Source organism: Schistocerca piceifrons, chromosome 3, assembly GCF_021461385.2.
Source record: "Schistocerca piceifrons isolate TAMUIC-IGC-003096 chromosome 3, iqSchPice1.1, whole genome shotgun sequence".
NCBI classification, from domain to species: domain Eukaryota; kingdom Metazoa; phylum Arthropoda; class Insecta; order Orthoptera; family Acrididae; genus Schistocerca; species Schistocerca piceifrons.
In genome coordinates, this window is record NC_060140.1 from 720,210,477 (window position 1) to 720,225,037 (window position 14,561).

A 14,561-nucleotide genomic window follows, 5' to 3' on the forward strand; every position below is an offset into this window, starting at 1 on the left:
ATTGCTGTAAAGAGTCTGCACCCGAACAAACACATTTGCCTCAAATGCCAAGCCTGTATGGGAGGGAATGTTTGACCTGGAAAGGATGGCACTAACAAACAACAGTACTTACATTTTGAAAGTTGCTAACCTTTCCATGTCAAACATTTCCTCCCATACAGCCTTGGCATTCAGGCAAACATATTTGTTCCGATGCAGACACTTTACAGCAATACATAACCATTCTCACTTCAGCCTTCACGCCACATAATTATCCCAACAGCCTAGTCCAAAAGCAGATTTCCTGGCCATCACATACAATCCTGGTACTGCTGATGCCCCCAAAAAACAACTTCAGAGCACACAGCTTGTCACCTAGTCTTGAATGCAACTATCACCTACTTCAACAAGGACATGACTTCCTAAAATTATGCCCTGAAATGAGATCTATTCTGTCAGAGATTTTGCACATCACACCTAGAACAGCTTTTTGTCACCCTCTCAATCTCTGCAATATCCTTGCCAGACCCTGTGCTCCTTCTGCATCCATCTCCCTACCCTATGGCTCCTACCCCTGTGACCGTCCCTGGTGCAAGACTTGCCCTATGCACCCTGCTACCACCACCTATTCCAGCCGTGTAACTGGAAAAACAAATACTATCAAAGGGAGACACACCTGTGAAAAGACACATCATATACCAGCTGTTATGTAAATAATGTTGAGCCATTTACATCGGCACGACTACCACCCAGTTACCAGTCAAGATAAATGGACATAGGAAGAGAGTGTATACAGGCAACACAAAATATACTGTTGCAAAGCACACTGTACAACATGACAGTCATGACCTCAGTGCCTGTTTCACCAACGCACTACCTGGATTCTTCACCCAGACACCAGTTTCTCAGAACTCTGCAGGTGGCAACTAGCACTACAACATGTCCTTGGTTCTCGCCACCCACCTGGCCTTAATTTGTGTTAATTCCTTCCTTCTAAGCATTTATTCACATTAACTACTCCTTTCTTCATTCCATTTCAGTTCTCTACATCTTTCATTTTCTGACTTGTCTATTTTTCGCCGTCCCCCCTCCCAGCTCTGTTTCGTACAATGCACTTAGCTTCTCACTCTTGTTAACTCATGCATGATGTTTTAGTAGTAATCTCTGTCTTGAATATTATCTGTCTTCACCTTTAAGCTCTCAGATTTTCAAATCTCGTCAGGTGCAGTCCCCAACAATCAGTCCTTTTTTCTCATCCCATCTGGTAAGTCTCCCCTGACCCATCTTTCTGGGTGACTTTATAAACTATACCCCTTTCCCTAAACCTTTCCAGTCCTTTTACTTCACCCCTCTTCCCACCCCTTCAACTCTTCCGCTAGACGAAGAAGCCACTGGATCAAAAACATTTTGTGTATGTTCAATAAATATAACTCCATCCTACGTCCGGAGTGCGGGACTTCGGCTGGTCAATTTCCAAGAATAAAATACAAACAGCCCTTGTTTTGGTTTTATTTTTTAGACAACCAGTTTTGGATTACATTATGCCATCTTCAGGCCTGTATATGTTCAGTAACCCTCTTGTTAGAAACCAATGCAGCATTGTCAACTGGTATTGTGAAGATTTTTTCCCACGGGCATGCGCACTCCTTGGATAGTTGTCAGCAACTTTTGTGGATGTGTTCCCCTGCCACTGCTTGATAAGTATTTCTTTTTAATTGTAACATGTTGTTGTTGTTGTTGTTATTGTTGCTGTAGTCTTCAGTCTTGAGACTGGTTTGATGCAGCTCTCCATGCTACTCTATCCTGTGCAAGCTTCTTCATCTCCCAGTACTTACTGCAACCTACATCCTTCTGAATCTGCTTAGTGTATTCATCTCTTGGTCTCCCTCTACGATTTTTACCCTACACACTGCCCTCCAATACTAAAATGGTAATCCCTTGATGCCTCAGAACATGTCCTACCAACCGATCCCTTCTTCTAGTCAAGTTGTGCCACGAACTTCTCTTCTCCCCAATCCTATTCAATACCTCCTCATTAGTTATATGATCTACCCATCTAATCTTCAGCATTCTTCTGTAGCACCATATTTCGAAAGCTTCTATTCTCTTCTTGTCCAAACTATTTATCGTCCATGTTTCACTTCCATACATGGCTACACTCCATACAAATACTTTCAGAAACCACTTCCTGACACTTAAATCTATGCTCGATGTTAACAAATTTCTCTTCTTCAGAAACGCTTTCCTTGCCATTGCCAGTCTACATTTTATATCCTCTCTACTTCGACCAGCATCAGTTATTATGCTCCCCAAATAGCAAAACTCCTATACTACTTTAAGTGTCTCATTTCCTAATCTAATTCCCTTAGCATCACCTGATTTAATTAGACTACATTCCATTATCCTCATTTTGCTTTTGTTGATGTTCATCTTATATCCTCCTTCCAAGACACTGTCCATTCCGTTCAACTGCTTTTCCAGGTCCTTTGCTGTCTCTGACAGAATTACAATGTCATCGGCAAACCTCAAAGTTTTTATTTCTTCTCCATGGATTTTAATACCTACACAAAATTTTTCTTTTGTTTCCTTTACTGCTTGCTCAATATACAGATTGAATAGCACTGTCTGACTCCCTTCCCAACCACTGCTTCGCTTTCATGCCCCTCCACCCTTATAATTGCCATATGGTTTCTGTACAAATTGTAAATAGCCTTTTGCTCCCTGTATTTTATCCCTGCCACCTTTAGAATTTGGAAGAGAGTATTTCAGCCAACATTGTCAAAAGCTTTCTATAAGTCTACAAATGCTAGAAACGTAGGTTTGCCTTTCCTTAATCTTTCTTCTAGGATAAGCCGTAAGGTCAGTATTGCCTCACGTGTTCCAACATTGCTATGGAATCCAAACTGATTTTCCCCGAGGTCGGCTTCTACCAGTTTTTCCATTCGTCTGTAAAGAATTCGCGTTAGTATTTTGCAGCTGTGACTTATTAAACTGATAGTTCGGTAATTTTCACATCTGTCAACACCTGCTTTCTTTGGGATTATTATATTCTTCTTGAAGTCTGCAGGTATTTCACCTGTCTCATACTTCTTCCTCACCATATGGTAGAGTTTTGTCAGGACTGGCTCTCTCAAGGCAGTCAGTAGTTCTAATGGAATGTTGTCTAATCCCGGGGCCTTGTTTCGACTCACGTCTTTCAGTGCTGTGTCAAACTCTTCACCCAGTATAATATCTCCCATTTCATCTTCATCTACATCCTCTTCCATTTCAATAATATTGTTCTCGAGTGCATCGCCTTTGTATAGACCCTCTATATACTCCTTCCACCTATATGCTTTCCCTTCTTTGCTTAGAACTGGGTTTTCATCTGAGCTCTTGATATTCATACAAGTGGCTCTCTTTTCTCAAAAGGTCTCTTTAATATTCCTTTAGGCAGTATCTATCTTGCCCCTAGTGAGATAAGCCTCTACATCCTTACATTTGTCCTCTAACCATCCCTGCTTAGCCATTTTGCACTTCCTATTGATCTCATTTTTGAGATGTTTGTATTCCTTTTTACCTGCTTCATTTACTGCATTTTTATATTTTCTCCTTTCATCAATTAAATTCAATATTTCTTCTGTTACCCAAGGATTTCTACTAGCCCTCGTCTTTTTACCTACATGATCCTTTGCTGCCTTCACTACTTCATCCCTCAGAGCTACCCATTCTTCTTCTACTGTATTTCTATCCCCCATTCCTGTCAATTGTTGCCTTATGCTCTCCCTGAAACTCTGTACAACCTCTGGTTTAGTCAGTTTATCCAGGTCCCATCTCCTTAAATTTCCACCTTTTTGCAGTTTTTTCAGTTTTAATCTACAGTTCATAACCAATAGATTGTGGTCAGAGTCCACATCTGCCCTTGGAAATGTCTTACAATTTAAAACCTGGTTCCTAAATCTCGGTCTTACCATTATATAATCTATCTGATACCCTCTAGTATATCCAGGATTCTTCCATGTATACAACCTTCTTTTATGATTCTTGAACCAAGTGTTAGCTATGATGAAGTTATGCTCTGTGCAAAATTCTACCAGACGGCTTCCTCTTTCATTTCTTAACCTCAATCCATATTCACCTACTATGTTTCCTTCTTTCCCTTTTCCTACTCTTGAATTCCAGTCACCCATGACTATTAAATTTTCGTCTCTCTTCACAATCTGAATAATTTCTTTTATTTCATCATACATTTCTTCAATTTCTTCATCCTCTGCAGAGCTAGTAGGCATATAAACTTGTACTACTGTAGTAGGCATGGGCTTCGTGTCTATCTAGGCCACAATAATGCGTTCACTATTCTGTTTGTAGTAGCTTACCTGCACTCCTATTTTTTTATTCATTATTAAACCTACTCCTGCATTACCTCTACTTGATTTTGTATTTATAACCCTGTAATCACCTGACCAAAAGTCTTGTTCCTCCTGCCACCGAACTTCACTAATTCCCACTATATCTAACTTTAACCTATCCATTTCCCTTTTTAAATTTTCTAACCTACCTGCCCGATTAAGGGATCTGACATTCCACACTCCAATCCGCAGAACGCCAGTTTTCTTTCTCCTGATAACGATGTCCTCGAGTAGTCCCCGCCTGGAGATCCGAATGGGGGACTATTTTACCTCCGGAATATTTTACCCACGAGGACGCCATCATCATTTAACCATACAGTAAAGCTGCATGCCCTTGGGGAAAATTACGGCTGTAGTTTCCCCTTGCTTTCAGCCGTTCGCAGTACCAGCACAGCAATGCCGTTTTGGATAGTGTTACAAGGCCAGATCAGTCCATCATTCAGACTGTTGCCCCTGCAACTACTGAAAAGGCTGCTGCCCCTCTTCAGGAACCAGACGTTTGTCTGGCCTCTCAACAGATACCCCTCCATTGTGGTTGCACCTACGGTATGGCTATCTGTATCGCTGAGGCACGCAAGCCTCCCCACCAACGGCTTTGAGTGGCAGAACATTCTCTGAAAAAAGAGCACTTGTATTACAGCCATCTTGTGTTTATATTGTGATATTTTTTGCAAATATAACATACTGATCTTCAGTAAGGAACATACATACATCAAGATGCTATTTAATTAGTACATTGAACAATATTAGTCTCACATTAAACCTAATTCAAAGTGAAACATGACTGAAAGCAGTGTAGAAAAGTACTACACAAATAAGAACAGATGCTCGCCATGAAAGCAGCCAGTGGATATACAGTATGTGCAATAAGTTTCCAGCATAATATCGGCAAAAAACATTTACATATCAGTATGTGATTTTGACAAGAAACAGTATGTCATTTTGACAAGAAACAGTATGTCATTTTGACAAGAAACACAGTATGTCATTTTGACAAGAAACATTATGTCATTTTGACAAGAAATATATCACAAATTTTTTCTTTCTTTTTGCACTTCCACATCGGGAGGCATGCAATATGTACATAATGAAGACCTTGGCAAATCAAAAAGCTAGTGGTAATCTAGATAATAGCCTTTGTAATGAACATAATATTTAATATGGTCTGAATATCATCCCAGCTGAACATACAATGCTGGGACCGCAATACGGCAGGTAGACTGGAGTGAGGGGCTGTGTTGGGTGGAATGAATGAAAGGAGAGAAGAGATGGGGAGAAAGAGATAGAGGGTTGGGGAAGGGTGGCTGATGGCTTGGAGGTAGGTAGCAGGTGTACGAGATAGAACTGTGGGAGGGAGAAGCAGCAGGAGACAGGATGGGAATGTGACACAAGGACACCAGGAAATCACGTAGTGCATAATGATGATGATGATAGGGAGTGCAGTGGAAACAGGTGACAGAACACAGAAAGGAGAGACTGTAGGGTAGAGGGCGTGGGCGCAAAGGGTTAGCTGAGACTGAGGCCAGGAGGATTATGGGACTGAAGGATGCACTGTAAGAATAGCTCCTGTCTATGTAATTCTGAAAAGTTGGTAATGGCAGGGAGGATTCAGATGGCACGGGTTATGAAATATCTATTTAAACCAAAAATACTGTGCTCTACTGTGTTCAGTAGTATGGTCTGCCACTGAGTGATCTGTTCTGCTCCTGGCCGTGGTTCGGGTGTGTCCAGCCACTCTAACTGTAAGTGGTCGAGCTCGCATAAAATGCTGAGGGGAAATTGCAGTACCACTGTTACAGGACATTTCTGCTTTTGCAGGTGGTGCAGCCTCTACTGGGATAAGGTAAGCCTGTGATGGGACTAGAGTAAGATGTGGTGGGTGTATGAATCAGGCAGGTCTTGCTCCTGGATCTTCCATTGGGAGTGGGAGTGGCAGACGGAAGGACCAAGATGATGTGTAGATTGGGGCAGGCAGTGGAATGTCACTTTAAGTGGGTGGGAAGTATTGTGGCTAGGATGTTCCTCACTTCCACGCACAATGATAGATAGGCACAGACCTGGAGAAGAGATGGTTTAGTTGCTTCAGTCCAGGATGATACTGGGTGATTAGACTAGTGTTCCTTTGCAGCTGGTTCTTGGCAGCTGTGGAAAGATGATGTTGAGAAGCCAGTGAGTTAGCTGTTGAAAGCCCTGCCTCACACTGTGCCCTCCTTGCCCTGTGCATCCTTTCTACCAACCATCTTCCTAGACAGATAACTGCTCTAAAAAACCAACAGTTAGTCCAGGCATGGCCACAGTTACATATATTTGGGTGTAAGTATGGTTGTATGTATGAATGTGTATACTTACACTAAAGAAAGAGCAAGAGCTCAAAAGCTAATACAAATGATCTTTTCTGTTGCATGCTTCTATGCACCACACAGTCAGCTACAGGTGAGTGGTTGTCAGTTCTTGGTTTTATAAAAGTAACTATAATTAAGTAACTCAGAAAACAATTAATGTTTCACATTTGTTGCAATAGCTTGTAGTTAATTATTACTGCAACGACTTCATCCTCAAAGACAAAGGATTCCAGACAACAGGGCTACCAACATACAAGCATTACAAACATTTCTAAAATGTTTTGTGGATCTATAGCTCTTGTTCAACAAGCTATATTCTCACAAATTCTTGTTTCTGGGAGAAATTGATAGCTATAAAATGTAGAAATTTAGTGCCTATTCAATGTGAGAGGGAGCTAAGTTTGGTAAAAATTTATTTTTCATATTTATGTCCATTTCCAGAGTGACCCCAATAGTCATTTGCATGATAAACTTTACTGGGTAAAGCAATCGTGAAAATTTCATGTTTAGTACCAGAAAAGGGTGCCCTTTCAAACAGTATGGGTCAGGTACCTCATCTGAGATAAAAGGGCTTTTAAAATCACTTACTTCGGCTCAAAAACTATGAACCAAAAATTGATAAAACTTGGATCTTATAAACAAGCTACTTGTAATAAGGTCAGAAAAGGAGAGGTTTAAACCAATTACATGAAGAGATCAATTTCCTTCAACTTGGGAGAAATTTTCTCATGACAAAATTTATTGACAATTTTGATTGGCACCAGGAGCAAAAATAGTGAGCCAAATTTCATAAAACGTACACAATCTGCACAATGCCAACTGTTCATCTACCTTCCCAAGTTTTCCAGCTTTATAGCAATTACCCACTGATTTGCGGTACTTCAAACATGGTTAAAATTTTCAAAGCATCACTGCAACATCTGCACATCCCTCACTGAATGAGATCCATAGACATACAATATTAAAATTTGGAAGCTAGAACTCTATAAATTTTCATTTGGTCATTTAGCAAACCTGCAAACCAAATCTGAACAAAGTGTGAGGTGGTCGAGTAAGGACCATTTCTAAAATTTGACCACTTGACGGAATACTCTACAGACATTGGATGTAATAGTTACATGGAGATTGAAAGAGACACACACACACACACACACACACACACACACACACACACACACACACACATTCATTCAGGTTTCTTCGAACAGGAAAAGATTAAGGAGTATCAGAGGTATATAACTGCGAGAATCACGATTGTTTATACAGCTCTTAGAACAATGACATACCTCATGTAAATCATACATCCAAAAGATGTTTGTTTGTTAAGCTGGTGGGTGAATCTTGTTATCTCCAATATTAGTAAAACACACCAAAGAAAATACATGAAAACTAAATTAATACAAAATAATTGAAAAACTCTCCAGTTAATTTTGTAAACTTACCAGAACTGTGCCTTGAGCATCAGTGACCTGAGAGACAACCCCGGCCTTTTGTTGTGCGTTCATTTTCATCTGCCAAAATGAAATGGAAGTCAGTAAGAGAGACAAGATATACAATCTTATGCATATATTTTATATTTTGCTTAAAGAATTAACCCCCCCCCCCCCTTTTCAAATATTTGGGTAGAAGAAAACTGCAATGCTCTGCATTGCTCATAAAATAATAAATAAAATACAATTGATACATTTCTTTATAGTAGGAAATGATCTAAAGATTGCAGAGAATTTCCTTGCAGGCATAATATTCCTGGGTCTGTTTTAAACCTGACAGACTTAAAGAAAGACATTATTCTGAATTATGTCTAATCTTGCAACACAGTCTCAGTAAGGCTCATATTAAAAATGCTAGTTAGTACCTACAAAAATCCGTTATATTTACTGCAGGAAAAACAAATGAAATATTAAGGCAAAGATCCCAAGCTCAAGTCTTGATCCAGCAAACAGTTTTGATCTGCCACGAAGTTACAAAATTATGGTTATCAGTAGTCTGATACTAATACACAGTTACTTTGCAATTCTTAGAATAAGCACATAACCCCACGCTAAAATTCTACACAATGTAATAGATTTAAATTATTGTTATGAAACTGTGAAACCTTGGTGTTTGTACAAAAGATAATGCCTAATTTCATGTCCAAGCATGTATTACAGCATTTGCTAATTAGCAAATATAACATTTCATTCTCATATGAGGAATGTATGGCATGGTTATAGCAGAATTTGCAGGAGTAAAAATAACAATTATTTAACAGGTAATTACAAATAAATCACACCAATTAATCATTAGTTTCTGTTACACCAAACCTCCCAAAAGGATGCAAAGTTATCACAAAAAAATAACAGTGAAGACATCATACCTACTTCTTTATTTTAAAGCTCAGGGTATCAAAGACAAGACAAATTACTGTCATGAGACAAATTACTACCACATTTCCTGTAATCTATAAATAAATTATCCCAAGACTTTCTTAAATTTATACAGACCAATATTCACAATTTACTTGTTTTTGAAGGATTGCCTGATTACATATAATACATCAATTTTTTTGTGATAATTTTTTTATATCCACAGTAATTTGTATATACCGCTGGTTTTTTTTTTTTTTTTTTACTTCTATTTCCCTTATGTCAGATATTAATTATAGGCAAAATCTTTTCTCAACAAAGGATAATAATTGATAAATTTTTACCATGCTTATCATAAGATACAAGGACATCCTGCAACTGCAGCAGTAATAACAACATAGTAATGAAACAGCACCTCCAGTTGCAATACATTTCATTGATTACTAGGGTCAATAGGTTTCCATGAATTAATGTACTTTTAAAAAGTATCTGCAAAATTACTGTTTCTTGAGAATTATTGTATCTATAGGGTATAATAATAATGTAGAATTAGTACATTTCGCATCTTCTACTTGTATGTTTGTAGCCTTTGTATACTTCAGAAATAACTATTCTCTTCCGGCAATCATATTAAGCACACTCACTGAAGATAAAACATTTTACGGCACTCTTATGCAAGCAACTTATCACTAGTTGAAAATTCTAAACTGTTTTGGCAATAAAGGGTCATTCACCACGACCTGCTGTTCAGTTCTTATAAATTATAATAACTACACCACAGTACAAGGAAGAAGAGAGAAATTAAAGCAAGATGTTAACGATGAAAAGAAGAGTAAGGAATGAAAAGGAAACAGCTGTCTGCTGGACTACCCACTTGTGTATTACGCAATGCATATATTATTGCTGTTCAGCAGAACAATTAGAGAGTGAAAAATACTGAAAATATGAATGAAGTCATGCAACAGTGACATCATCTACTTTCATTTCCTGCTTATGTATTATATGCATAATACTAAAATGAATCATAAAATGGCATTTTTAATAAAAGATACTCTGACTCTCAAGTCCTTTTTAACTGAAGTAGGCCATCTTGCTTTTAAGTTGTTGTTGTTATCATCATCATCATCACTATTATTATTATTATTATTATTATTATTATTATTACTATATTATGTGGCTAGTCTGCATGCACTGTACTTCTGACTCTGTTGAGGAAATTCTTAACAGCTGATGGATTGCTTCTGTAGAAATACAGTCTATTACTTCTGAACACAAGACGCCAGAGTGCTTCATAGTACTGAGTGGTAGTGCATGTGGGGATGCCACTATGTCATCCAAAAAATCTCCCACCAATCATAATACAGTTAGGGCTAAGCAGTCTAGTTCCACCATTACACTGTAATGGTTGGTCTCCGACAGAAAGACCCAGATATAAAATAATAATAATAATAATAAAAATAAAAACAGAGAAAACACAAATTATGTGACAACATTCTTGGCACTGCTTGCATCTCAACGTACGGTGTTACATTGTTGCAATAGATCGAGGTCAGTTCTGTGCAAAATACTCCATGTAGAAATGTTACAATAACAACCAGTTTGTAAAGCCAAAACCAAGCTGGACTTCAAGACAGAAAGGTGAGTCAGACTTGGATCAAATCTACTCTTCAAAATAATGATTACTTGTCTGATCCACAGTTCAATCTGTTTACAATTTATAGAAGTTTTCCACACTTGTTTAGGCAAATGCCAAGTTGGTTCCATATCTCTCTACCATCAACTGTTAAAAATGAAAACATACAGCATTTCTGAATGGGGAAAAATGCAGCAGAAGAGTAGTTTCTACTTATCAATAGCAAGAACTAGACCTGTGATTCAGATTCCATGAGTATCAGTAATGATGAGCTGTTAGTAACAGATAGACAGAAAGCTTAACTCTAAATATCAGGGTGCAAATAAACTAAATGATACACAGCATAAGACAGATAAATAAAGGATGTTTGCAAGGGGATAGGTGGTGGAAATTTGGAGACACATGCTGCATTAATATATATAAAAAAATCACATACTAGGAAAAAAAAGATAACATGCACTAATGATACAGAGGAGATAATAATATAGAATGAAAGTGGAAAACGGGACTTAAGGAAGTGGCCAATGAGAATGGAGTAAACAAGGGAAAGGAATTAGTGAAAATTGAGATCTAGTCAATTTGGGAAAGTTGTTGGAAGCACTGTTATTGAAGACAGTCCAAATGGTGAAAGTAATGAAGTAGTACAATGGTCCCTAACAGCTAAGTTTCATGGCATGCTTGGAAATAGACCACTGGGTCAGTGTAAAGGGTCACCCTTGAGTTGTTTGTGGATTAGAAAAGTCATGTGAATGTAAAGCAATTGGCAAAACATGAAAGTATGTTGTTGGTAAATTTATTGATTGCTACTACAGGCTGTCCTCAAATTGATTATGCACATTTTACCAGGGGTGGGCTGGAGGTACGTGTCACGGTATTATGAATGCAGAAGATCAATCAGGCCATTCATAGGGTAAGAGTTGGGTTGGTAAGGCTTTCATCAATCCAAAAGTTGGTTTTATCAGGCATGGCCCTATAGAATTGGTATGCTGCTGCCTTCTTTTGACATTTGAATTAACTTACCTTGTCAGCCAGGGGGATCAACAATTCAATGTGGACTCCAAACCACAGCTTAGCTTAGCATTTTTCATGTTAACAAACATTGCCAGTGATAAAAGAATTGATAAATGGAAGACAAAAACACTGATGCGACCAGGGATTGAAACCGAGATCTCTGGATTTGTAATCTGGCAGCTTATATGAATGTTAGTATTATTCAAAGTAAAAGCTACAGAGTAAGGGGGTATATCATACATTTAAGAGGTATGGCAAAAAGTTGGGGTTATGTGAAGGGATTTTTAGTAGTGTGAATCTAATTAATGGCTGGAAGAAGTCATAACCTTGGCTTCCTATCTGATTCTAGTCTAGTCCATACAATATTGAACTTTTGAGGAAACATTTGGGTTTACTCTGTTCAAATGATCATGAATGGCTACAGATATTAAGCTGCACACAATCTCATAGTGCACTTAAAAGCATTCCCATTGCTGATACACATATGGTGAACAAGTAGCATAGTTTAAATACTGTCTTTTGCCACTGTGAGGCCAGGTTCACACAGTGGGGCCAATGTTGGTGCCAACAGTGTTGGTCCAATGTGTGGATTAATGAAATGGCATTGGAACCAACATTGGCCACAGTATTGGTGCTGCCCTGTTGCTTGTCTGTCTTTCGACCGAACATCAAAGAGCATTGGGCCAATTACCAATACGCCGACCACACACTGGCACCAAAGTTGTTTGTTACAGTTTTCGCTTTTCAGTTGTACTTCCAGATGAGATATCTGAAAACACACTGTTTCAGGATCAGTGCAGTAACATGAAAGTTATTGAGTTTTTGGAACTTTGCCAGAAAGAAATATATTTGTGGAGTCCTACTATGAGGACGCGCAAAATTTGCAAGTCACCTCAGATGCATGGCAACCAAATACACAACTGCTGAATCTCTCTTCAGAATCATACCGGTTCAGGGTATAAAAAACATGAACTTATCCAAGAAAAGATTTGATTATTGGTGTATATGTTTACAATGTGTTCTGTAACTGTGGTGTGTTTTGTGTACACTGATGTATTTGTTTATTTTTCAATAAAGCTTGTTTCATCCAAGTTCTTGCCATATCCCTTACACCTTAAGATGTTCCGAGAATTTTGTGATAATGGAGAATACTCACTATGACTTCCATTAGGCATTAATATTTCCGAAAGGTCAGGAGCATAAAGTAGTTAGTTTTTGCTGTGACTGAAATTTAGTTACTGGATGGAATATACGGTGAATTATGTATTTTTTTCTATGAATATTATAAAGTAAGTAATTCGGTTTTTAAAACAGTTGCAATAGATGTTCCTCTAATAACTGTTTTTGTTGATGTCTAGAAATTTGAATGAAATATGGTTTCACATTAGAAAATATGGATTATGGACAGAAAGGGCTGTAACTTCGTATGAGCAGATAGTTATTTGCTTTAAATTATAACTTCACATTATAGTATGAGCCTTTAGTACGCAAAGTACAAAATGCAAATTACTCTATGAAATACAATATAGGTATTCTTTTGTACATGAGTACTGTTGTCATTTTGCAAAGTTTGGATCTATATAATGAACAGATGATAAATTAATTCAAGAGAAAGCTAGTTTAGCTAGGTAGTGTCTTAAGCATTAATTTCAATCACCCATAAACTACATTGTATATTCAACTGGCTGGTTGGGTTTCAATCACCCATAAACTATATTGTATATTCAACTGGTTGGTTGGGTTAGGTCACAATCTATCTGATCTATGAGTCAGAATTTCCATATACAATTCACATAACACACAGTTTATTCGAATTCGAACAGAACTTTAATCTTATGCTTTATACTACTTCTATAAACTTTTTTGGAATGTTTTTATCTTAATGCTGTTCTCTGAAACTTGTGAGCTGCACATATCCCTAACTGATTTTGGAATTTTTCTGCTTTGAAGATATCTTATGTATAGCAAACGATGTATTAAACCACGTGAAGACTGATCCTAAACTGAATTTTCCAAACCATGTCATTTTATTCTGAATGTCGTGCACAACAGATTGTCTGACAATGACACTGGAGTATTTGTATGTATGTGTTATAGTCATTGCCCACACCATTTTCTTTTTCATATTTTCATTTTTTGTTTTCCAATGATGGAACATAATTATTCTTGTTCAAAACCACAAATTCACTGGCCATAATCTGTTTGTTACACACGCTTATGTTGACTCTACATGAATTCAACTGAACGTTGGCTCCAACATATGGATGCTGTGTCTTAACTACCGGTCACTTCAGCACCAATGTTGTCACCAATGTGTGGAAGTAGAGTAATAAGGTAACCAAAGATGGTATAGAACCAATATTGCTTGTATAAATGCTACTGCGGAAAGTACACCTGACAACATAAAATAGTGAAGACAGAGCACGCATGTACCCTTTGCTCTATGTGACAGAATTTTTATGCTCACATGTTAGTAACTACCTACTGAATAAATATATTGATGCTTGTTAGTGGACATGATGGTAAAAGGGAACTGGAGATGGCCATTAGATACCTGAATCTCACAAGAGGCATGAGATTAGAAGAAAGGCTACATAAATTTGATACAAGGATCTGAGCACTGATATAGTAAATCTTGGGTGGGCAATGGACAGCCTACGACCGGTTTCAATCCGGCATTATGCTCCACCTGTGACATATTTTCAAAAATTTTCATATTAACATTAGTAAATAATTCTTGTCTATTGTGAATATATTAGAACGCTCCAACTGTTAAAACTGAGGGAAATTTATAATGAATTAGAGTCTTATACTGTCACAGTGCATCACTCTCCATGGCGACAGAAGATAACTTAAAAGTCTC

At 37.9% G+C, this 14,561-nt stretch overlaps 1 protein-coding gene across 10 annotated transcripts in view; it reads right to left on the reverse strand.

Annotated features, from left to right (window-relative positions):
* The window catches only part of LOC124789871 (liprin-beta-1), a 303,083-nt gene that overhangs the window by 9,690 nt on the left and 278,832 nt on the right, over positions 1-14,561 (reverse strand). For all 10 annotated transcript variants that reach the window (XR_007016181.1, XR_007016179.1, XR_007016180.1 and 7 more), the window contains one exon: positions 8,152-8,220. Coding sequence is in view for 2 of the 10 variants with exons in the window: in XM_047257385.1 (XP_047113341.1) it covers positions 8,152-8,220 (69 nt within the window). In the remaining 8 variants the exon portion in view is untranslated. The remainder of the gene's footprint in view (positions 1-8,151; positions 8,221-14,561) is intronic.